The sequence below is a fragment of the Zootermopsis nevadensis genome, unplaced genomic scaffold (genome assembly GCF_977971745.1).
Source record: "Zootermopsis nevadensis isolate Lab colony 2312 unplaced genomic scaffold, Znev_1.0 Znev_ptg000045l, whole genome shotgun sequence".
In the NCBI taxonomy this organism is placed as follows: Eukaryota; Metazoa; Arthropoda; class Insecta; order Blattodea; family Termopsidae; genus Zootermopsis; species Zootermopsis nevadensis.
In genome coordinates this window covers 778198-804868 of record NW_028259177.1, presented here as the reverse complement: position 1 = coordinate 804868, position 26671 = coordinate 778198, and the positions used below count along the sequence as shown (strand labels likewise).

The window sequence follows — 26671 nt, the reverse complement described above, 5'->3', positions numbered from 1 at the left end:
ATTAATTTTCTTGGACCCTTCCATCTTCTGGGTTCAGAACCGTTAAATTCAAAAAAATCTTACCATGCTAGACAATTAAAGAAAAATTGTTTATTACTGGGAATACATGTCCCACAAGCTACTAACATTTTAGGAAAGAAAATATTAAGTAACCTTAAAATGTTAAGAAAAGTATGGATTACAACGCACCATACCACACAATTGTGACAATTCTCAGCTCAATGCATAATAAGACTAATAAAAAGCATTACATAAACTAAACTACCTCAAAATAGACTAACCTATCTTCCTAACTTAATTTAGCAATACAAGCTACATGCATCTAACTGTTAATTTAACCCAATATGTTTTCCTTCATATTATACAAATATGTTTGTAAATAAATCAGTAATACCACATTATCAGCAATAAACACTATCTTATGAAGATATGACAACAAATAACTTCGACCAAACATACCTTTCCTTGATCAACTGCTCCAGATCTGCATGGAGGATCGAGATAACATTCTCAGTTCCCTGATCTGAGCTACCTTCCAGCTTAATTTGCATTGCAATCTTACACTTCTCCAACTGAAATATAACACATGATTAAAAGATAAATTTAGAAATGTATAGTCTCTAATTTATTAATGGTATTCACCTTAATATTTAAATCTCTAGTTGGGAAACAAGACATAGAAGGGAAAATAACATTAAAATGGATCACAAGGAAATAAGAAGTGGAATATGTCAACAGGATTCAATCATACCAGGAAAAGGTCTGGAGGGATCCTTCTGCAGTGGCATTGTTCACATAAGAGAACTTGTAAGTTCTCGGTAGAAAACTGCTGTCCTACACAGCAGTGAAAAGTTAATAAAATGTAATTCAGGTAATATAACAATGGATTCTTCTTGGACAATCAGCCATGTGAGAATGGAGTAATGGGATGACCAACTGTACATGAACTTGGTTAGGGCAGGGATGACTGACTGCCTGACTCTGACACTGACCCATTTACAAACGAGGAGACAGAGCTCTGATAGCCAGCTGTAGGTATAAATACACATGCAGTCATACCACTCACCACATAAACTCTGATTATGGTGGTAGAGACAGTCCCTGAAATGTCCGATTACAACGCCACCTTCACATGACTGATCACCCAAGACAGCTTCATTACACTGTCGCCATAACAGCTTCAAATCTTACATAAAGTAGTTCAGTATTATGTTAAATACTAAGTAAAAACTGTTTATTTATACAAGCAGCACTCAATAAAGATGAAGGACCAAAGAGGGGGGGGGGGAATCTCCATGCATTCTAAACTTCTGAAGAGATAGAGGTAAGAAGTCAGCCTCACATTCCAGTTACTTTAGCTCTGTGTGTAAAGTATGGGGGACAAATTTAATATGAGGCTAAGAAGGCAACACAGCCAATAAGAACCAATCAGAACATGATGGCAAAGAGAGAGTGCCTGCCCTGTCAGGAATCAAACCCTGGCTGTTCAGTCTGCAGCCATTCACTTTACTGCTAGAGCTATGTCACAAGCTAAAAGTCAACACAAAGTACAAGAAAGAGTTGATTCAATGGAAGTAATACAGGAGAATCACAGACAAAATTATCAGAAAACACACCTGAATGATCTGAAACTTCAACGACTGCAATTCCTGTACCATACTGTCTATGAAAGTGGTTTTGTTAGTAAAGTCGAATTCAACCTTCTGTGTTAGTAGTGCCATCTCCTGTTTTAAAAATTCATGTTACATAACAGTTATAGTGCACCAAGCTAAAATAACAGTGGATGCACAATTGCATGTAAGACCGTTTTTAAAAATAAGTTTACATTTCATTAACAGGTTAAAGAAAAGTACATATACGAATACAATGAAAAAATTGCTATAATTGTGATAGATGTAGCATCTTCACCACAGCTTTATATTGTCAAAAAATATAAAAATATATGTAAAAAAAATACAAGCAGTAAATAAGTACATGTGCAAACAATGAAACAATCTTTATGAAAAAATGTATGGAAAGGTCAGTGTGAACAAGTTTTTAAGAGATAAATGCACCACAGTAAGAATTCTGGAACACAATAATTCAGTACAAGCTCTGCCACATGTAAGTATAACAACATGCTGCAAACAATGGTATCTCACCTGTACCTCATGCTTTGTTGTTTCAGCAGCCATCTGTCCCTCCAGCACTGCAATGTCCTCACTGAACTTCTTTGTCAGAGACTGCAACTCTGTTTCATAATCAGCCTTTAATTGTGCCACTTCTTTAGCATGCTGTTCTTTCAGGATAACAATCTCTTGTTTATAATGAATTGCAAATTTCTCCTCAAGCTCAATTAATTCTTTTGGGCGAGGAGTATCCTTACAGTCATTTGACAGAAGGGCCTAAATAGGAACATGATACACAGTATTAATATGTCAATTTTAATTTCTTTCTGCTATTGGTTGCGCAAATTATCAAACCAAGCAAGCACAAATACAGCAACAGGACAAGCAAAAACATGTTCATTAAAAGCATACTTTAACCTTTTCCACGCTACAAAAGAGATTTATTGCTCAGAAGCACCAGCTACTTTTGCTCTGAATATCTTAATTGTTTGCTTATATCAATGATGAAATTTCATGCTACTTCAAACTGTTCTATATTTTCACAGATGTAAATACACAATCAAAGATATTAATTTCCAAAGCAAACTCATTATGGATATAATTGCCAAGCTACATAAAATACTGACCAAAAGTTCCAATGATCAGTGTTTTAATATTAAAAACAATAAAAAATTCTGCAATAAATGTTGAATACTAATAAAGCAATGTGAGAAAAAATTGAAGAACAAGTTCTAAAGTAATTACACACCAAAATTATCCAAGAGATGTTAATTCTGCACAGACATTAAAAACATTTTTCATCATTTACTTGGTATCTAAAGTATGTTAACTGAAATCTGATTTTAACTGTTAAAGCAGTAGCAGTGTACTGACTACTATGGATTATTATCCAAAGAGACAAGGAACATGCATGCAAAAAATTGGCAAAATTTGTCCAGTTGTTGATAAATGCAATGTTTTCCACTTATCCAATAAAAATTACACAGTATGAAAAAGATACTTAAAACTTCAATAATATGTAAATCTGAAGAATTCACTGATGGATGGAATAACACCCAGATTCCTGACCCTTCAGCTGTTAGAACTGCAATTATTGAAACAAGTGAGTCACAAAATATCAAATTATATAAAATGAATAGTCTCTAAGTATTTTTGTGCTATATTGAATTATAAAGATGAAAGAAAAGAATACATTTACTGAAGGTATAATGTACACCATAATGAAACACAGGGCTGATGCTAAGTGTTTCAGATCAAAGTTCACTTGAAACTATCTAAGGGGTGCTATCAGTTGTTGATACAAATAATCTCCAATACCATTACTCACTTCAATGTGTCATGAGACTCATAAAGTTAAAGACAAAGATGTAAATGTGTAGTGAGAAGAAGTGTAACTATCAAACTTGTGGTGTCAGAAGAAAATTTGCCATAAAATTTAGGGCCATGGTAAACCAGGACTATTTAATTAATACTCTGTATTTCAAGGAAAGAGAGTATTTTTAAATAAATATATGAACAAATTAAAACTTTTAAAGAAAACATAACAGGAAAAAGTTACATAATAATTTCCACTCTTTATTTCTATTTACATAAACACAAATATTGTGCACCTGCATGGAGAAATTTGAATGATGTTATGCAATATAAACGTGGCATAACAAAGGTCCATTCAACCATCAGAGGCAGAAGCATAATCCTAACTTTTCATCAGATTTGCATCTTATGTCACTTGTATGCAAACAAATAAATATATGAATATTTCACTGCAATCAAAGGAAGCATATTACATTTAAACTTGCATTTTAATAAATTCATATAATTATTTTTTTAGCCTGTAGGGTCTCAGAATGCTGGCACTGGGAGGGTTAAGAGCTGTCCACACCTGAAATCAGCTATGTAATTGCACCATGACCAACACCAAAAGAGAGAGACAACAGGAAGTACCTGTATTTGCTCTTCCAGAGATCTAGAAATGTCATGCTTTGCTTGTTCAACTTCATCATGCAGTCGTCTCTCACAGAGGGCTCTCACCTGGTCCAATTCACTTTCATGCATTTCCTTCATTTCTGCAATGGCGCTAGCAAACTTAGCATCCTACAGTGGCACACATATGGTCAAACAGTTAATCACTCTAGTGACACACATAACACATCAACCTAAGTCCCACCACACATGCATACCTATCAAATTTCAGTTCTGTCCAAAGGCTCTTCATTCATACAAACATAAACTGATTGTTCAGTATTTCAATGAATATCAAATAATAATTACATCGATTTCAAACATGAAAATTTAAACCAAATATTTACCTAGTTTAATTATGTACACATTTTACTTGCAAACAGGATTTTTATATTATGCAGTACCACACAGACTATTAAAATTTCTTGGGCTTTCACTTTGTATGTGATTACCAATATAGGTATGGGCTTAAGACTATGACCTATGACTTATGATTGCAACTGGAGCTCTTATTTTATAAACAGAATTGTGTAACATGATCAACATAATATAAGCAAATTAGTGAAAAATGACAAAACACATGAAGGAATGCTTGACGGATAATCAAATTATTGAAGGCACTGAAACATGAACTACAGTCAAAATGCCACCGTGCTACTGCAATCCAGCACAAAAGCAATACACGTTCTGTCAATTTAACTAACTCAGAATTTTGTCTCCCTGTAATATCACAAGAAATTATCAACAATCCCGGTTGTGTAGCTTTCAACTCAATTTTATAATGAATTAAAATTTGAACAGAAACGTTTTAATTCACAATTCACTATTTCTAAGCACAACTAGCTATAAAACATGTAATTTAAAAGTAAGTTATTAGATTAGTTATTCATCAAGAACATATATAAACAAATTAGCAATCATTATAACACAAAACACTAGGTACAGTGAACAAAATGTTATACACAGGCAACACATGAAAGGCATGAGTGAAAGACAGAGGACTACGTGAGTTGTATACAGAGTGCAAGATGTTCACTTTTTTAAATACCACTTGATAAGAATCACTACAAATGTATGTGACAAAATTATGTTCCATAAAATGTCTGAATGTGGCACTTGAAACCATGCTGTTCTTAATCTTATATATTTAAAAATTCAATAATTATTTGCAACAACTGGGTTGACATTGCTATTTATCTTCCAGCATTCTGTAAAACATTTGTAACTACACATTCTACAAATTTAAAATGGGTAGGAACTAAAAATCTTTCTGGCACAAAGAAAAGCTCACATTACATAATCTAATATTTATTCTAATTCTTTTATATTACTTTATGACAGCAACAGCAACAACTAAACTCAATACCCTGTCGTCACATTCCAGATTGTCCTCAGTTATATCATCTTCACTGGCCACAGAAACCTGATTTGAAGAACAAACAATTTTTAATAAAGATTCAAAAGCTGTACCTTATCTTTGATTTTATATTGTAAGTGCTGAATAGTGTGCAGTGTTGTCATTTCTCTGGCAGCTGCGGAGTCTAAGTCTGCAGTGCCATAAGTTTCATCTGCAGACACTGCTGATGTTGCTACATTCATCACTTGAACACGACATGTATTCTTCTCTTGTATGAACCTTGCAATTTCCTCTTGTAAAGCTCCAATCTCTTGTTTATGTTTATCTTTCAGCTGCTGAATTTGAACTTCCCATAATCTTTGACATTCTTCCTGAACTGCTTGAATAGATGCTTCATGTTGTATTTTCAATGCTTGAACATCCTGTTGATGTTGCCTTACAAAATCTGACATCATTTCCTTCTGATTTGTCATAAATTTATCCTGAAAATTATAATATTTCTTTCATTAACATGTATCGGTCCTATCAAAAATAAATGGTTTGTGTGTTATTTAATTATGCTGAAGCAACTGCATGGTTATATGGTTCTAAAGGTTTGTATTTTCTTTTAACCTTTTCAACTCTCCAAATAACAAAGACATAATGTTTTGAAGGCTGGGTTTTTCTCAAACTTCAGGTAGAAAGATAAGAGCCAAGAAAAGTTCCACTGGATAAAGCTACAGAGCCTTATGATAAGAACTAGCTTTATCAGTTTATCAAATGAGCCCCGCAGAGAAAGCATCTCTTCCTTTTACCAGAACAACAGACAGTGTCCAGGTTTAAAACACTCTCTCAAACTTTCCAACAGTTTTTAGCTATCTCTCAAACAATCACTACAGTCCTCTCTATGGTTTGAACAGTCCAATGGAATTATAATGTATGAATGCTATAAATTATTGCAACAAAGTGGGTTCATTCTGTTATAAAGTTTCAACCCAGTCTGAAATGAAGTAAATTAAAAAACATCTATCATATAGAATTTACATCTGATGTATGGGAAAATTTTGTTTTGCACAGGAGTGAAGGTTAAACAAACCTGTTCTTCTTCTGCACTTTTCTTCAATATAGCTGTAAGTTCATCAAATTGTTCTGTCATTAATTTTCTTTCAGCTTCAATAGTTGCCTCCAGTTCTTTGGCATACTTCTCTTGCATATGACTTCTCAATTCAGTTAACTTATTCTTGTACTCTTCCTCACATTGTTGTTTTACATCCATTTGAACTTTCTGTACCACATTAACCTAAATAAGAAGCCATCAACAATCTCATAATAATAAAACACACAAAACAGTAAAGAAATAAGAAGAAGAAGAAGAAGAAAAGGGCAGACAACAGATCCCCAATTTATACATTTTTATTATTGCATATTCTTTTAATGAAGGGCAATTTTTAAAACAATAGACAAAACTTTTGTTATCAGTTGAATACAAATAAAATGCTGTTAATTTAATTTGGAATTAAAAAATGTTACTGTAGTAATTCCTCATTTAATTTCTTATTACCACAGAACTATAAGAATCACATAAGGACCTTTGATAAGTAAAAGTAAATGTGCAATCTTGGTAACTCAGCCAGCAAAATAGTGCATTTCATACTTTCATATGCGCATGCACACACACACACACACATCATAGTAAACTCACTGCTGGTGGCTACGTGTATTCTCTTTTGTTCATCAAATATCCTACTTTGAAGCTTTATAACGAAATTAACTACAACCACAGGAGCACAATCATGTGTGTTATCATAACTTAACCTCACCTTTTGAAGAATCACATCAGTATTTGTTCTTCCGATTTTATCAACATGATCAGCAATTGAATCCTCAAGTTTCTGAATATGTTTAACATGTTTATTCAAAAGTTCAGACTGCATGGCTGCAACATGGTCTTCTTCCTCTTGTTTCATGTTGTATGTGAGACTTTCTATCTGCCTTTTTAACTCTTTTTCAAACATGTCCTTCATTCTTCCCAGTTCCTTTCTGTGCTCATCTGCCATTTCTTTCTGAACTTTTTGTATTTCATTTGTGCATTCTAGATGGACATTACTCAACTCCTTGGCAGACTCCAACTGTAACTTTTCTTTCAGATTCTGGATCTCTTTTGCATGTTTTAATTCTATATTCTGGATTTCTGTTTTATGAGTATTAGATAAATCCCTTACTAGGTCTTCTACCTTTGACTCATACTCCTCCCTCAACACTTCCATCTCATTCTGGTACTTAACTTCCATTTCCAGCTTGACTGACTCCAACTGATCTCGATATTCAACAAGACGTTTTTCAAAGTCTATTCGATAATGTTCTTCCAAATCCCTAGAAATATTTAAAATAATAAATTATATAAATTGAAAATCTGATAATTATTCATAACACCTGCCTACCTGGGCAGAAGATTCCATATTTTCTATCCTGTACCTGTAGCTACACTTTAAAACAAAATGTCTACATGTCTACTTTATTTACTTCTAATTTATTAATGACACTTTCAGTATCTCAGACTATACAGCATTAAATAAATACTGAATAATGAATTGGAAAGGGCATTGAAGGAAGTGGTCATGACCTAATTAAAGGCACTGTACCAGAATTTGCCTGGAGGGACTGAGGAAAACCACAAAAAACCTCAATCAGTATAAGTGATGTCCAAGCTGAGATTTGAACCTGGAACATCTTGAATATGAAGTAGGAGTGCTAACGACATGACCATGATGTTCGGTAACAAAATGCCACAAATTAAAAAATGTCAGTAATTTCCTATGACCTTTGATTTCAGCATTATTAGGGATGTGCAGACAGTTCAAAAATTGAAAACTTTGCTAACTATGTCAGTGTAGTGGTGACTGATACAATTTAAATAAAAAGTATGAGAAATAACATCTAATGTCAAAGCTAACCTGTACATGTGAAAACATTCAATTCTGGCTGAGAGTATTAAACTTTACAGATAAAAATTTTAAATCTCAGGAAATGTTAACTGCCACTTACAATGATCCACATTTGAAATCAAGTAGGATACTTTAACCTGATCACATCTACCACTTCACTTAACGGCCAGAAATAATTTCTAAAACTTTTTGAAATAATTACAAAATCAGTGATTCAGATTCAGTGAGAAAGAAATTTTAATTCATATACACTTGTTTGACACAATGAGTCATTTTGAGAAAACTGCTATAAATGTCTAAAATACCATGACACATGGACTTCCTCTAACAGTTCACTGTTATTCAGCTGGCCAAGAACTCCCCTACTGATACGTAATCATTATGCTGCACAAATAAATAAATGAAGTCTTACTTGAAACTTGGCTCCACACTGTAAGAGTCACAGATGTGTGTGAGAGCTGTCAGACGCTGACCGTGATCTCCCCCAGTATAGTACATGTCAGACACAAGTTCTTCATTTTCCAAGCCTGAGCTACTCCCAGAAAGTTTCCGGCTATGCTGACTAAACACTTCCTCCGAATAACTGAAACACAAATCAGTGTTAGCATATCTTGTGGTATGATGAAACAGACATCTGGAAACAAAAACACGTGCCAGGCAGGGTTTTTAAACTATTCTAAGGTTTCTGCTGGCATCAAACTAGGATATAATCAATCAGTTGCAGTACAATTTTAGAAACTATTACAGGACTTCGCGGGAACAACTAGAAAGAATGGAAGATTCATGTATTCCAAACACATTTCATAAACATCAACATCATACTTTAAATATTTTAGGTTAAAATCTTAAAATTATAGCTGAAACAATAACAGAGTAAGGCTAATCCAGGAAGATGATACAAAATAAATGTTATCAAAAAAAGAGCAGAAAAACTATCAGTAGCATAAGAAGTTTGTTAAGATTAAAACAAATAAAGTTTGTTGCCACCAGCATGTATGCTACACATGGATGACAGATTCCTTTGACAGCTAAATATATGACCACTGGGAAGACCAAGGATGAAATTGAGAAATCTGGGGATAAGGAAAGAGTGAACACAGATACAAAAAGAATGCTCACAGAAGGAGAGAGAAGAATGTTGGGAAGTTTATCATAAGACAACCTAACCTAACTAAAATATCAATGCATAATGACAATGATGGTATTAAAAAGTTAGGTTAAATAGTCTGTCTGGAAACATAAATAAATAAAATGCAATCAAATTATAGTCATCATTAAAGCCTACCACAAAGATTAGTACAACAGAGAACAAATGCCTGTTAATAAAATTCTATTCAATAGTGTATATTTATAATGAAGAAGCAGAAATATATAAAAATAATCACCAGTTGAAAATTGCATGTGTTAAGTGTATAGCTGAATGCAGTACTTTATTATGATTCAATTAAATGGGGAAAGTGAGAAAAGACAATCTCAGCCACAGATGATGATAGTATTAGTTCATTTTTAATTCATAAAATTTAAAAAGCATGTTGTTTAGCAACTTTCATGTAAATACCACTTGGGAGACACAAGTGCAGTTAAATCAACATAAAAATGGACCTTAGGGACATGGGTCACAAGGTAGTAAATTGACTGAAATGGCTCTCAGGATAAGGTGCAGCTGTGGACTGTTATGTTGAAAGGGACAAACCTTGCAAGTTCTGTAATAAGGAATGTCTTAATCACTTGAATATCTACTGATATCCAAAGTTTTCCCTTTTCCATCAGTTAGTTAGTTAGTTAGGTACTTCATTCAATTAGCTGACTGGTTAGTTACAAAGTAACATTCCTTTACAGAACCTCCTAGACAAGTGGTTCTCAAATATGGCTGTCTTCTGGGTTGTAGTGCCACATTGCTTTGTACAAGATTTCCCTGATAATGGAGGCAGCAAGGATCTCTGAAATGCTGGTAAACTTCTACCAGACTACACAACACTATAACCCAGAAGACAGCCATCTTCATACTCACCACCATGATAACCTCAAATCCTAGCAAGTATAATTCTATATCAAATTTCAACTTTCCATTTCTTTGTGTGTACTTGATTCTAATAAATAATAATGCAAATGCAGACTGTAATATTGATGAAGTCAAATTACACAGAAAAGGAATGCTTTTATTAGAGTATTCAATATAAAACATTACCAATGTGCCTAACATGTGAGTATTTTGTGTAGAAGAGGGTGTTTCATATGCTACAATAAACTTGAGGACAAATGGATTTTATGGAAGAACAAGAAAATTAGTTCTCCTATTTCACAAACAAAATATAACAATGGGAATATACAATGATTATTAATCAAAAAAGGGAATCATAATAGTTTTTTATGTACTTAACTTGCACATACTGAACAAAAGAGAAAACAGGAAATTTAAATAGGTACATTAGAGCTAGGTCTTATCAATACATTTAAAAATCAAAATATTCATTCCTAAGAACACACATAAAAATGCAACAAAAATGCATACTTTTACACATACTTCAAAATGCACCAACAATACAAACTACCATGTCTGACAATCAGACATAAAAATAACAGGCACAAACTTACTGTTTCTCAACATCGGCACATTTCTGTTCAAAGTACTGACGTAGTTCTTCCATTTCCTTGGCATGTTTAGCCTCCATTTCCTGACGCAATTCTGTGAGGCCAGAAATGCTGCCACATTTCACATTTGCTATGAGATCACGCAACTTTGCCACTTCGACACTGTGCTCATGGGATAGCAAGTCCACAGCCAGTCTACATGTAGTGAGAGGTGCAAATATCAAACTACTTCATGTAATATCAGATGGTCTAATGCAAAACAAAACCATATTCTGTATTCATACACTATTGTACTTACTTACACAATCCATGCATTTATCATGGCAGTTTTCAATATGTTCCAATGTGGCTATGTGCTATTTCATAACACCAAAACTATTTGACTTCATTACCTGAATTCATTCAATGTTGAATAATGAAGCAAATTATACAATTCTGGTCCATAGGATATTTAACAATGCTAACATTATTTAGCATCAAAAGATATTATTACGATTATACATGATGAACTGAAAAGGACCAAGGCTAACATCAAATAATAAGTAAAAAGTTTGCCTGGAACAACTAAGTAAAATCAATAAATAATTTCAGCCCATTCAATCAATGCCGTCTGAGATACAAATCCCCTGAATTTAAGTCACACAAAATACTATGCTTTCAAGCTGCTTGGTACAGGAAGAATTTACTCAGCTGGCTCATTATGGTAAATACTCTTTCTCTCTGTCATATTTTCATTTCTTAAGGAATGACTATAATTGGTCAATGTACTAAAAATATCCACTGTCATCTAAGTCAATGTCATAGGGTCTTTATAGAAAAACTGATAGTTATTAAACTGATAAAAAAAATCCCTGTTTTTGTGGAACCAAAAGACTCATTACAGCATTCACAAATGCCTGTCACTGGACCATATCTGAAGTCAGTCAAACCTAATCCACACCTGTACATTCTGTTCACCTCATCAATTTTAATATTATCCCCAATCTATGCTTAGGTCTCCAATACTGATACCCAGCCACCATCCTGTTCAAAACACTATTTGGAAATTCTGACTTACATACAGCATATTACATATTTTACCTTCAGAAAGTATTGAAGTAATGACAATTTTCATAAAAGTATTGAAATTTCAGCCAACCCAAAATGAAATGGTTAAAAAGTAAATAATCATAGTTTTGTTTTGTTATGACTTTAAACACAAATTAGATTCTGGTTCTGAAATTATTTATTATAAAGTAATAATCAGCAACAGTATGATCTGAAGCTTTCACAGAAACTAACATTAATAAAATCTTTCTGGGCTATCAGCTGAATCAATTTGTTAAAAACTGACATTCCCCATCATCAGGATATGATGTCATCAAATCCTGAAATAATAATAGTACTTTTCACTGTCGATTACAATACAAAGTACCATTAATTCTATAACACACAACAGGTTGCTTTCCTATCATTTAAATCCTGAAATATCAATTTTTTATGAACTGATACAGCTCACAGCCCGGATGATGTTATTAATCAGCAGTTGCATATAGAAAACAAGATATGAAAAATCAGTTTTAAAAAAAGTAACTGCTACTGTGAGATTTTATGCTGACTGGTGTATATGCATTTCACAGTGCTTCTATTGCCTATCTTTTCTTTCACAGTACAAGCATGATAGCTAAGGCAAGAATTGTGCAAATAAATATGGCAGTTCTTCATGCCAGCATAAAACATTACAAAAATAAATATATATACAAACAGCAATGCATGAAGCTGTAGTTATAAATCATGCTATACAGCAGCACAGAAGCTTTGAATATGCAAAAGCAAAATTAAAGGTAAAGCTGCCACAGATAAAATAAGCAAAACATACTAAAAAACATTACTTCCTTTCTCTGCTGCAAAAGTATGCAAGATGTTCATTCACATTAGAGACCTACTTGTGTTTGTCTTGGAGCTCTTCCTTCTCTGCAGTCAATTTGCTTATCTGATCTTGTAGACTTGCTATTGTTGTTCCTTCTTGGACAGTTCTTTTCATGTGTTCAACTTTCTCTACAAGCTTGGAATGTTCAGCATCTAACTGAGTTTGCAGACTATGCAATGCTCCCATGTGACGCTTTGCCACTTCTGTGTGTAAAACTGCTTACAGAGAAACAAGATGCAAATACAAGTAACAAACTGATTCCTAGGCTATTCAATGATACAATTTCAACTGCACAGCATCAAATAAAATGGAGGCATAGTCATAAACAGACAGTAGGTAACAATTTATTTGTTGGAGTAACTGTGGTCTATTTCAAGGCAAGCTATTATCTTAACAACCACACAAAGAAACAGGGAAATCATAAAAACATGTCAGGAGTCAGCTACCTAGCCAAGATTTTAACAGGGTAACCCACAAACCTTTAATAATATATGACCCATTCAAAGATAAATAAATACTAAAATCTGAGGGATATGTAATATCACAAAGAATTTATTTTAAAAATGCTGCACCCTCTTGTCTTTTAAACAAATTAGATTTGAATGCAGGTCTAAGTTGACTCCAGGCACTACACAGCTTCAGTTAGTTACTTTATTTTGCTGTAAGATGAGAATCTATTAACAAAAAATAAATACACAGTCAAAATATGTCTACAGCAAATGAAGAGTTACTGACAAATAGCAAGCAGTAAAATTTATAATTTCTGACATAAATCACTAATGATGGACAAATGCATCTTTCATCAACACAGCAGATTCTAAACAATCATTAGTTGAATTATAATTTATTAAAATATATGTGTTCTTCGCTCTGTCGACTGGACTCGGCACAAAACTAGTTCTCCAGTTACCTGGGCATCAGTGTGTTCAGGTACAGTAACAACTAAGTAATCAAGCATTAAACATTTATGAGCAAAAAAACACATTAATGTATCAGAGACAAAGCAGTTTGGTCACATTATTCCTAATTTTCACAGTCACTTGTACAGTGCAGTGATAACCAAATTTTGAAGAGCAACAGCAACACAGAAAATAGATAAGAAACCCAAATTTACCTTCTGCCTGTGCAAGTAGTTGTTCTTTGCCCTCAAGGAGCCTCCTAATGTCAATATGAGTTACAGATATTTTTCCTGGACCATCAGCATCTGACTGCTGACATTGTGACTCCTCTTGCTGCCACACCTCATAAATTTGCCTGTTCAGAGCCTCCAGTTGTTCCTGACAATCACTGTACCAGGTTTGAACCCATCCCTGAAACATGTCACAGATGACCTAATTTCTTCTGCATAACCTACATTACAGCTGACAAATTGATTTTAACCTATAAGAAAAATACTTTATATATTCAATCATCTGTGAAATAAGAAACAGACCAAGTCTGTGAAAGCCAAAATCAGAATACAACAATACAGACCTGAGTTTTTAACAGTAGTCCATAATTGCTAAATCAGATCCCTACTCGCTCACATTTTCCTTAAGTCTGGTTCTTTAATTTGAAAAACCTAAGAAATCTAACCTTAAGAGTTGATGTGTATTCCATGCACATTTCTTGTTTCAACTGGTGCACACTGCTTCGACTCGACTTGCCATCATGTGGTCGTTTGAGCAATGAAATTTCTAATTTTAACCCTTTTGTTACCTCATTCAGTTCATCATTGTGCTTTTTATTTAAATCCTGAAACAAATAAGAAAATAATATATATTTCCACCACGTGGATACTTCCAGATCATATTAACAACAACATTTATTACAATAATTTGTTACTTAATTCAGGCTAAAACTATTCCTAAAGGAAGGTAAGAAGCTTGTGTGTATGATTAGAAATGTATACAACATACAAAAACACCACAAAATATGAACTCAATCTACTTGACTGCAGTAAGGGTATACTGCTCAGACAAAATTAGGTACACTACATCATGATAAGGAAGACATTGAGATACAATCATGTAGGTAACAGTATCAGAGATAGAGTATGAGAATTCTTTTATAACTAACAATATGAGAAACTTGATCACAGTTACATTACCTGGCGAAGCAGCAGGAGTTCCTCCTGCCTCTGACTTTCCAATTTTGCTTGCAAAACTTTCAGTTCTTCTGTATGTTTCATGATGAGGTTGGAAACTCTCTGTTGGTGGACTGACTCATGTTCATGCTTTCAAAAGATAATGAATGAAAAACATTATTTTACACGTATCTTCAAAGTATAAAATATTAGTCTCAGAAAAGATAGAAAGATTACATACCTGGATAACTTTCAAGGCTATGGCAATCTGTTGTTCAGCAAACTTATCAAACTTCTGTTTCAACACACTGTATATTTCAGTATGATGCTCATCAAAGTTGTTCTTCATATTATCCAGTTCATTTCTTTGCTTTTCCTGTTAAAAGAATCAATGACATTCTTACTGCACTTTCCACACAAGTAGATAAATTAAAGCATCAAGAATTCATGTCAGGGATTACAAACGAATAAATGCTCTCAACACAGCACTCCCACATTCCACTCAAACAGCATTAATTACTTCAATCTGAACAGTTCAATACACAACAACATATACCACCATAAAACTGTAAATACCACTCAGGTGACTAGCACAAATACACAAACACAAAATGGAAGGTGCTAAATCAAAGTGCATATAAATATGAAAGTATTATGTTGACAGCATTTTGTAATTTGTATAGTTCAAAACACAATTGTATGTTCCATTACAACACATCAAAATAGCTTCCTAAGTGAACATTCATCAGACTCCTAAGTACCATATCTATTAATAACAATATAGAATTGCAAAACTCTACACTGAAGACAATGGAGTTTCTTCCACCTCAAAATTCTGCAACAAAAGTATGCCACCTGGATGTTTGTCAATAATATGGACTTAATTCCACATTTCATGGGTTCAATACTTAATATATCAGGACACAAGCATTGAAATGGTGTTCTCATTAAGCCTTCCTTCCCATTTGGAAGCAGCATTTTTAACCACAATTTCAGATTACTCCATCAACAATTTTTGAATCCATAGCAAATTCAAACTTTTATTAAGTGTGTGTGTGTGTGTGTAATGAAAGCATGGTGATACTCCCATAGCCAGAGCAAATGGAGAAGAAAAATGTTCAGAACTTCGATACAGGTACAGTTATTCTTAAACAATTTAAATATTATTTTTACCTTTCAGATTAAAATTAAATGCTTGAAAATTATGAACATCCTGTAACTTTGCAATTTGCTACACAAAGCGGTTTTTTCAAATATCTGACAGCCATTCTAATGAGAACATTAAAGTTGAGTACCAGTGTGTTACTTATTATAGACAATCATAAAATCACCTTTATTGCAGCCATTCCTTCTGCCTCCAGTCTTGTGACTAGATTTTGACTGATGCCAAGCTGACTGTGCAGTTCAGAGTTCAGGAGTGCCTCCACCTCTTTTGCCTTTGCATCCAGCTGCTGCTGTATACTCATAAGCTAGAAACGTATGCCAGTAAATTCATTAACTCAAATGAAACTTCAGATCACATACTGTGCATCTACAAGAGCTGAAAAAAGTTTTCTTCAGTGAAGTAAAGTGAAACAATACGGTACAGAGTGTGTAAAAATATTAGCTTGCTGCCCGATTCATCAGTCTAGAAATGTAATTGTGCACTGGTCATGTACTTACTCTGTGGTCTATTGCACTATGCATCATAACATTACTGCCATAAGACCAACAGCCTATACAAATACCAAACAGATCATATATATAGCTGCAGCAACCGTTTAGGGAACTAAGTAATTTTGTAAAAACAGAAAAGATGAAGCAATAAAATGCAAAAAATTTCTTAATTTTCTTCTTCTGACTCATTCCCATTTTTGTGTGTTCATGGAGAATTTCTAAATACTATATCTATATACACTAAACATACTGCAAGTATAGAGGAAGTTCAACAAAAACCTGCCAGAGAGTGATTCCTAGAGTTCTGTTTGGCCAAATTATACTGATAACACATGCCTTGAGACATGCATTCCATTGAGTTACCAAATCCTGATGTCTTTCCTGCAGTATTCTGCAGTCTGCACTTAAAAGGTATCATACACTGTCAGCTGTACTTCAGTGTCCAGCATCCCCTGTGGCCCATTAAATGAAAACAGGAAGATGAGAGGTATGCACTGTATAGAAAATGTTTAACATCTTGTAATAAACTGAAGAGTCATTAGACTTCATGGTCCTTACATGCAAATGATACGCTATGGCCAGGTTTCTAATAAACCTTGACCAATGTGAATCACCCTCAGGCAGGATTCTGTATCTATAATTATGGTAACCGAACAAGGCTCAGTAGAATGCTCACAATCTGACAGTCTGGGCCAGAAGAGCACAGCTTCTTTTATAAAAATACATAAAACCAATCAATTTTTAAATAAAAAAATGTTTATTCCCAATATGTATAATTATTTACAAAATCAGTCTTTAAGCCTGAGCCATAAAAGTGCCTTAAACAAATTGTGAAAAGCAGAAAACAAAATGAATTACACAACATTAGCCCAAGCCGTGGTGGACTTCTGGGTTGCTGTGCCATGTAGCACTTTAGCTGTGCCATCATTTTGAAGGAACATTGTGCCTCCATCTTTAGGGCTAAGTTCTGTCCTGAAGGTGGAGGAACATGTTCCTCAGAAATTCCAGCACACAGCCAAAATGCAACATAGCACAATAACCAAGATATCACCATCTATATTCACATTACTGTGAAAACCTCAAATCCTACAATATTAGCACCAACCTATGCCAAGGCTTAAAAGATAGATGGATTATCTGTAAATTAAAAATTTAAGCTGGCAACAGTTCTGACCCAGACTACACTTTACATTAAACATTGACCTTAACAGTAAAAATGTACAGTTACCATGTATAACCTTATTCTGACACAGCACAGAATGTATAAGTTACAAATCGAAAATAATGCATGAGTTCACTAAATATATGGTTTTATGTTCCATGTCATCTCATACAGTTAAAATTAATCTGAGTATCTTTACTGTCAGAATCAAACTACTGTAAAAAGTAAATTAAACTACATAAATACTGTTCTAAAAAAAATTACACATGATTCCAACCCTTACAAATACCCCTTCTTTTATCTCTCTTAAAGCAAGCCTATGGCATGCACTTTTGATACAAACCAATAAATGCATAATAATATATAATCAATTATTTTAAATTAAGCAGGAATTATGAATTCTAACCCCTTTCCTGAAATAAAACTCATATGCCATTTCCAGAGCTCATGGAAGAAACAATTGGAAAGTCTCAAAGAATAACACTAGGATCAAGCACAGCAAACCATAGACAACTTATGACTAACTTAAATTAAAACTCGAAGCTATGTTTTAGAAAACTTGCATTTAAAATAAGTCTCAAACATATCAGAAGTAATATGAAATATCATTTGAAACATGTCTGCCTGATTAAAAACAAATTTCTTAACATTAATACTGCATCTGTGAAGTCAGGTACATCTATTAACCAACATCTTAACATTTACAAAAGTTAATTTTCTTTACCTTGTAAAAAAATATTGGGTATTGTGACTTTTTAACACCAACATTTTCCAGCAGAGTATTACTGAAAATACTGGAGATGAAAGAGTTAACAGTAATCATGTTTCAAACATGTAAAATAGCCTCCAAGAGATCAATCACTTCTGACATTAACCTTCAAGTCAAAGTTTTAATACTAAGTGTACTTTGTAAGGAGATGGCAGAGTGTATCTTCTCTGCTTGCCAACCACTTGTAAAAAAAGTTGCTCACATACACTTGCCATAAAATGGTGAATGACTCTAAGGTAAGAATATCATGGGGAAAATGTCCAAAAAATAAACACTTTTCTCAAATATAGGACTATATATCAAGTAGAATTACTGCTGCAGAGAAAATACTACACACAGTTCATTGTTCATTCCACTTCGTCTTCAGTTATTTGAACCACAATATTTCACACTACATGGGCACCTCATATATCATTTTTGGAAACTGTTACTGCAAAACCTCAATGACTTTACAGGCTATGAGACTGCTGTCACAGTCAAGAAATAACAAGTAAATATTAATAGTACAGAAATAAAATATCGTTTTATAAACATCAGAACATTTTTCGTAATTCTAATTTTTCTCAATGCAGGCAACCCTAGTTACAACATATACAATACTTTATCAGTTCTAGTTGTATAAATAAATAAGTGTAAAACTCTCTGGTCAAAAGTCAATGTCAAATGCCATGACAGACCATCATAATAGGAACCTGCTTCTCAAGGATGGAGAGACAACTTGTAAGCAAAAATGCATCACACAATGGAATGGATCCGTTAAAGAAACCTCAGAAATACATCAGTAACTACATAGGAACCTGATATTACAATGGCAGTTTCAGAATTCAGTTCTTTTTATAGCTACTACATACACAACCACACGTCATTATTACGGAGAACTATAAAAATACCTCAAATTCATATAAATTAATAATCATTATCACAGTAAGATTTCTAATATTACATATGTCAAATACAAGGCCCGCTATTTACTGGAGTTCTGCGTTCTTAGACAGTGACATGAGAACAGGGCATAGAAAACTACGAAACACCTAACCCTGAGACCTGAAATTCAGATTCAGTATATAGTATATGAGGTAAAATAATGTACAGACACCTCAAAGAGACCAATATAGATATTCTAAAAAAAATACAACTTAATTGGGAAACCTACTTATAATCCCATATTAGTACAAAATACTGACTCCATTAAGAGCTACAGAAAATCCAAATTGCATAATTTATTTCATCTGTGATGGTGGAATAGGCAGCATGCCATTCAGTGCCATACCTCACCAAATTCAAATTCCATTTTTCAAAACTGAGTACTTTAGACTTCTCTCTTAAATAGTTATGTATTAGTAAATATGACTTTGTCCCTGGTTTTCATAAGTGAGGTTACAAAAAGAAAGTATTCTTACAATAAAACTAAAACTGAGTTCAGTAATTTACCATGACATCCAGCCAAGGAGTTGTAAATTAACACACATACCCCACTCACACCCTCATCCTCAAGTATGACCACACAGGAAAACACATACTTTTCTGGTTGAAATCTGTGTACAGCACAACCAAGATTAATTTCTCCTGAAATCATGTTTCAAAATACACGCATGTCTTGCATCTGACATCACATAAATATGGCAGTCTTGTATATTGTGTACCTATTAGTAAATACCAAAGTATATATGTGTCATGGCACAGACATAGCTGCATTTACCTGTTCTGTGTGCTGCTGCTTAAGTGTATGCACTTCTGACATGAAATTCTTCTGCAGTTCTGTCTCACGTATAGTAAACTGCTCCTCCAAATAAAGTTTAAGGCGAGCTACAGCTTGCTTGTGCACCTCTTCCAGTTGGGAACGCATCAACTCTAACCTCTCCTGTTCACCAGTGTTATCACTCTCAACTGTGGATTGGTCTGACTGCTGATCAAAGCCTTCCAGAGTCCTTGCAGAGCTTACTTCAACCTATGACAAATAAATTAATGCAACGAAACTGCAAACAGGCAAGGTCCTGAGAACTTTGTTCTCCCATCTGAATTACAAAGTACTCTTACAATTTAATGATCAGCAGTTTCAGAGGTCCTTGAGAGGACCTCATGTTTCTGCTTACCGAATGCTAGCTGATAAAAGAAGAGCAGTGGAACTCCGGCTGTAAAAATATCCCTCTACATTGCTCAGTACTACTGAGCAAGGAGGCTAAGTCATCAGCACTCCTGCTTAATACTAATGAAGTACCTGGTTTAAATCTTTACCTAGAGACTAGGTATCTTGAAATATATTTTCTGCAGTTCTACTTCCAGTACAGTACCCTAAACCAGGTCATGACCACCTCCTTGCATATCCTTTCTAATTTATTAATCAACCTAACATCTGATGGTATATAGTCTCAGCCACTGACAGCATTGTTAAATAAACAAAAAATGGAATTTTGAACTACACACTTGCTTGGCCCTGAGTTCCAGTTGCCAGTGCCGGATACGCAAATCACGGTCACGTATCTCAGCCTCCAATGCCAACTTCTGTGTCTGTAGTCGGTCTTCTTGGTCACGTAGTCGGTCCTCAATCTCATGAAGATCCTGCTCCAACAAGCGTTTCTGGCGTGTTAGCTCCTAAGATAACACACCAAATTGCAATATAGAGAAACATACTAAGCAGGGTCTTCGGAACTTTGTTTATTTACTTACTGAATTCAGCATGCTAACAGAAAGCAAACAGACAGACTTCCAAAACTATTAAAATATTACAAACTACATAGATTAAGAACCCAAGAAGAATTTTCAAGAGGCTGTGCGATGAATAAGTCTGGAATGGGCAATGAGTCACCTAACTCCTTGACGGAGGATGGTGTCAAATCTTCACATACTACTACCGCAGAGTCAGTTAATTAACAAACGCAATAATCAACTTACCTGGAAAATGTTATCTTTTTCTAGCATTTGATGTTCCATCATCTGTATCTTGAGCTGTGCACTCTTCAGTTCTACTCTCTCATTTTCCAACATTATCTTGATCACATTCATCTCCTAATTCAAAATTAAACGTATTCATATTCAAGCACAATGTAGTATGCAAAAAATGTTAAAGGAACTGGCTACAGGCTGGATGGCCAGGGTCAAAATCCCAACAGGTTTATTTCCCCTATCTTTTAATCACTTCCAGACCAGCTCTGCCCCCACATGCCATGTCCAACAGCCAGAGTTTTGACCTTGGTATAATACTAAGAAGAAGAAGAAGAAGAAGAAGAAGAATCCACAGGTGTCTGTCTCCTCTTCCCCATATCTCAGTAAGATGACAAGTTTATTTACAGCTTAAGAAATGAGAAGGTTTTTTATGTATCATGAAGGGAAAAAGGCCACACCAAAATAGATGTGGTCCATTTCGAAACATTCACCTGGAGGAACTGACAAAACCTTTCATTTGTGGTTAGCTTAAGAATAGGTGAACACCCTTATTTCAAAAACAAAGATAACTATGACTTAAATGTAGTTGTCACATCAAGACCAGTCTTCAAGAACACCACAGATTTTTATACAATTCTACATTTTACACAAATGTAACTGATGCAGGCACTATAAGAATTAAATATGATAGAGATGATGAAATACAGACTCAAATTGTTCTACACTACTAACCTAGATGCTCTGTGAAGTGTTACCAAAGCTTCACAGAAAATGCACCGGTCTTCTTAAGAAATAACAAATATGCAAAAGTAAAACATGTGATCAAGATGTTTAAATCCAAATTAAAAGCATTAAAGTTTGATTTATGTATTAACCCACCTCAAACTTTTGCAATAATTCATGTTTCTGCCTGTATAATGTTTCCTGTAAAACTCCTGTGGAACCCACAAGTTCTGCCAGGCTTGTGTGCTGTTCTCGATATGCTCGCAATTCAGCCATCAAGTCACTCTGCTGCTTGTCCAGATTTGACATCCAACTTTCTACCTGCTCATATCCTCCAGCCCGCTGAATTATGTGAAAAAATTAGATTAATAATGCTTACCTATTTTGGGCATACAAACAAAACTAACAGATGTATACAAATTACAAATATTACAGATGAAGTTTCTACACAACACTAAGAAATGAATAGAACTCAAATCAGAACAATGAGTTTCCACATAAGAAATCTGTACTATATGGCCATATTTCAGAACAAATTCTGTACTGCAGGAGGGAGTCAAGGGCATTCATTTTCTTTTATAAAATATACCTGCAACATTCCAACATACTGTTGTTGATTCTTAAGTTTGTCAAGAAGAGACTCTTTCTCAGCAACCAACTCTGTGTTGCTCCGGAGAATGAGTTCCAGCTTATGTTGTAATTCAAGCATGCCACTGTCACTACTGGCATTGCTGTTAACATCTGTCACTCCCGAATGAACTGCTGCACTATCACTCTTCTGAACCATTTCCAGTTCCAAAGTAAGTTTCTCATTATGATTTTTCTCATCCTCCAGGGAACTTTTCAGAGTTTCAACTTCAATTTCAAGTTCTTTTAACATACTGTGCAATTCCTCCTGTGATGATGCTGGAAATTAATACATTAATATTTAAATTACAAGTTAAAATTAAAAAGGACACAGATACACATCTTACTAAAAAAATATCAATAAAGCAATCTGTCAATCAGTTCTTGAAAATGGTAATTGTCAAGTTCTCTGAAACACTCATAAAGAAGTCTACTACATCACCCAATAATGAACAGATGAGATCAAACAAACCACAGTAAAGTCCTTGGCTTCAATAATTATAAGCTCTTTGTCTTCATATTCATTTCCATTTACTTCACTATCTGATCAAACATTCATCTGTAACTCTGCATTTGAAATGAAATGAAAAGTGACTCACTACAGACAGGAGTGATTTCAGTGTGACCCGTCTTCATCTGCAACAGTCGGCTCCTGCTAGACTCACACTGCTCCTTCTGCATGCATAGCACAGCAAGTTGCTTCCTACAAGCTCCTAGTTCTTCTTTGGTAGCATTATGCTGTTTCCATGATTCTTCAAGTTCAGAACGGACCCTAGCCAATTCTTCATGGTACAAATTAATTTTCTTTGCATATTCTCCTTTAGACTTCTCTAAAATTAGTATTTTCTCATTTAACAACTGTAAAGTTTGTTCTTGTGACCTCATTTTCTCCTTCAAAAATACAACCTCTTTTGCTTTATTTCCAAGATCAAGAAATAAATTTTCTATTGCAGTACAATTTTTCTCATCAATAACGTTTTCAAGCCTTTGTTTTACAAGCTGCAATCTGTCTTCAGTTGCAATTTTTTCCTTTGCTAGTTCAGTATTTAGTGTTGTCTGCAAATTACGAAATGTTGTATTTTCATGTTCCAGGTCAACAACCTTTGATTCAAGGTAACTTTTTTCTTCAAGAATAGTATCCCTCTCTATTCTAACCTTCTCTAATTGCAATAATTTATCCTCAAGCTCCTTACAGTGCAACTTGGCCACACTGCTTTCTTCAATATATAGGAGTTCCTGAAGTTCCTTCTCCTGAAATTTTGACTCCAAAGTTTCAAGTTGATTTGCTAATTCTATTTTCTCTCTTTCAAAAACAATTAACTTTTCTAACAATTTTGATGAACAGAATGATGAAACAGGTTCTGGCACATTCATAGTACTTCTTTTCCGTCTTTTCAATGGCCCACTATCAGAAATCTGATCTCCATCTTCACTGTAATTTACAACTTCAGTATTGTCAAAACTGCTTGTAACATCTTGACCACTGCTGACAATGGATTCAGTCACACTAGCACACTCCAATGGAGTCACTACAACACCAGCACGTGTCTCTGTGGCAGGAGGCAATTCTGATCCACTAGACGCCAATACATTCTCATCTACACTACAGCTTGTTTTTAACTTATGTAACTGAGAGGCCACGTCTTTGAGTTTCTCTTCAGTCATCTTCTTCTCTGATGCTAACTGATTCCTCTCTGCTTGTAAATGTTTATATTTTTCAGAAAGTTCATCTTTTTCATACTTCAGCTTCTTAAACAAATTCGTTGCCTTGGCAACTTTCAGAGTTAGTTCACAACTATCCTGATTCATTTGTTCCGAGTCCATTTTCACAGTGCACAGAGCCTCCTCTAGCTCCTGAATATGTTCTCTAAGCATGTGCTCCCCTTCTTCTTTTGCAGCCAGTAAACCTTCGAGTTTCAGGTACTGTACAGTCATTTCTTGCAACTGCAACAGTACCTGGACCACAACACCCAATATCCATCATCCATGTAATCCAGATTAAAATTAACAAAAAGCTGATGAACCAACCTGACAGCCACTCGAACACTTGAGTCTTCATCTCCTGCTGTTGTAGACATGGTATTCCTTGTTGATGCAGCAGAAAATTCACTAGTTCAAATTGAGCCCTGCATAAAGTTTAAACATTTGTAACAACCTATCACACTCACTTAATAAAGCAGATTACACAATCACTGAAACACGAACTTGTCGTACAACCATCACAGCCACTGAAAATCTGCAGAGTTCACACAATTTAACTTTTATTGCAATCTGTAATTCTTAAAATGTAGTATGGTTTACACATAAAAAGTAATTTAACTAATCACAACCAGCAGAGCTCTTCTCATGAACCTAAAAGATGCTTAGTTACTGGAGAAATTCTACTTTCTGTAATGTAAAAAGTTCATTAGTTTTCATAAAAGCCCACAAATGCACCCTATCCTGAGTCACAGGAATTCAATTAATACCCTGCATCCTATTTCTTTAATTTCCATTTTAATACTCTCCCATCTATGCCTAGGACTTCCAAGTCATCCCTTCAGATTTAGCAAAACCCTGTTATGTATTATACATACCTCAACTACCTCCTCCTCCTCCAACAATTTCTTTTCACTTAGCTCCAAACATTCTCATCAGTATCCCATTCTCACTCATAATCCATGTTTTAACCTAAGTGACAGACAAAGTTAAAAACTGTCGTAAAAAACGCCTAAAATAAATGTCCATAAAATGTTCAAGTTTTCTAGCAGTAGGAATGCAAAAGAATCTGAACCGAATGGTGGAAAGTCTTACCGAAATTTATTCTGCTCTTAATTTCTTCATGAATTAAATTCTGATTTGTTACTGTCGCTCCATTTCTTCGCGAAGTATTGATTTATTACTGAACTTGGCCACATTTTCTAAGGACTTGTATTTTCTTTTGCTATTTATTCTGATGACGAAACATAATCGCTATCTTTGCGTTTATATCAAGAACAGTATCCTCAGCGCAAACTGTCCATTTAAATTACAACCCCTTCTTGCCTTGGGCCTACTTAATGGCGTATACAAAGGCAAGAAAATAGCTACTCAGAATAAGAAAATATGAAGATTTATATAACCAACTGCTTTTTCGACTATTCCAATCTACAAAATACGATCCGAAATTCACAAATACCCAATCCCTAAATTCTACAGGCACAAGCACAACTAAACACACTGAGCTGACATTAAAGACTGTTAGTCTCTAAAACCACACAACCGTCACTGGTGGACTACGAATAATCGCACAGAATAATCCCCACAGCCATACTAACTCCATCTGTGAACCTGTTCAAAGTGCACCCGGGTTTTGCCTAAATTTACAAACCTCACAGCAATGTTCTGCATTGACCAATATGCAAGCAGTTAATAGAATCATCATAAAATGAAATGCAAACACACTTAACATATTTCGCACAGACTGCCCAACATACAAAACGATAACACAACCTCAAATCCTACTACCTAAAAAGTTGCCAACGGATGTAGCTACGATATAATGTAATTCTGCTGCCATCTATCCACATTCATTGTAAAACTACTGTCTGTAACAACATTCTGACGGTCAGTCAGGAGCACTACTTACCATCCAAGTTCCTTTACCTATCCTCCTTCTCCTGCCCCTTTCTTAAGACATAACGTTAGCTACAAATCAATTTAAGAAACCTGAAAATGGTGGTCTTTTAGGATACAGCGATCCGGTAGAAATTGACAGATGTTTCAGAGTTGTGCTTCTGAAATGTCAGTCAATTTCTACCGGACTAAACAGTGCAATATCTCAGAATACAATTACCTTCTTGTCAGCACTGAAAGCTCAGATTTACGAACTACACAAATGATAATGCAAAGAAACATCTCCACTTTTGAAAGTGTATGAATGTAAAGTGATTGTACTTTTGAATGGAACTGCTGA

At 34.6% G+C, this 26671-nt stretch overlaps 1 protein-coding gene across 17 annotated transcripts in view; it reads right to left on the bottom strand.

Moving 5' to 3' along the window:
* The window catches only part of LOC147871602 (uncharacterized), a 49708-nt gene extending 23458 nt beyond the window's left edge, over nt 1-26250 (bottom strand). For 3 of the 17 annotated variants that reach the window (XM_087360661.1, XM_087360664.1, XM_087360665.1), the window contains exons 1-23: nt 25531-26249; nt 25314-25407; nt 23337-24863; nt 22700-23016; nt 22267-22452; nt 21397-21510; nt 20929-21096; nt 20204-20452; nt 16249-16386; nt 15159-15293; nt 14942-15067; nt 14428-14586; nt 13967-14162; nt 12869-13067; nt 10947-11138; nt 8764-8934; nt 7227-7779; nt 6503-6706; nt 5541-5909; nt 4053-4202; nt 2142-2384; nt 1617-1724; nt 460-572 (exon numbers count right to left, since the gene is read on the bottom strand). In XM_087360661.1, coding sequence (XP_087216787.1) covers nt 460-572; nt 1617-1724; nt 2142-2384; nt 4053-4202; nt 5541-5909; nt 6503-6706; nt 7227-7779; nt 8764-8934; nt 10947-11138; nt 12869-13067; nt 13967-14162; nt 14428-14586; nt 14942-15067; nt 15159-15293; nt 16249-16386; nt 20204-20452; nt 20929-21096; nt 21397-21510; nt 22267-22452; nt 22700-23016; nt 23337-24672 — 5426 coding nt within the window. In that variant the 5' untranslated portion in view covers nt 24673-24863; nt 25314-25407; nt 25531-26249. Of the gene's footprint in view, nt 1-459; nt 573-1616; nt 1725-2141; nt 2385-4052; nt 4203-5540; nt 5910-6502; nt 6707-7226; nt 7780-8763; nt 8935-10946; nt 11139-12868; nt 13068-13966; nt 14163-14427; nt 14587-14941; nt 15068-15158; nt 15294-16248; nt 16387-20203; nt 20453-20928; nt 21097-21396; nt 21511-22266; nt 22453-22699; nt 23017-23336; nt 24974-25313; nt 25408-25530 lie in introns of all 17 variants that reach the window. The other 14 variants (XM_087360673.1, XM_087360672.1, XM_087360662.1 and 11 more) reach the window with 13 other exon arrangements.
* Nucleotides 26251-26671: the final 421 nt, after the last annotated feature.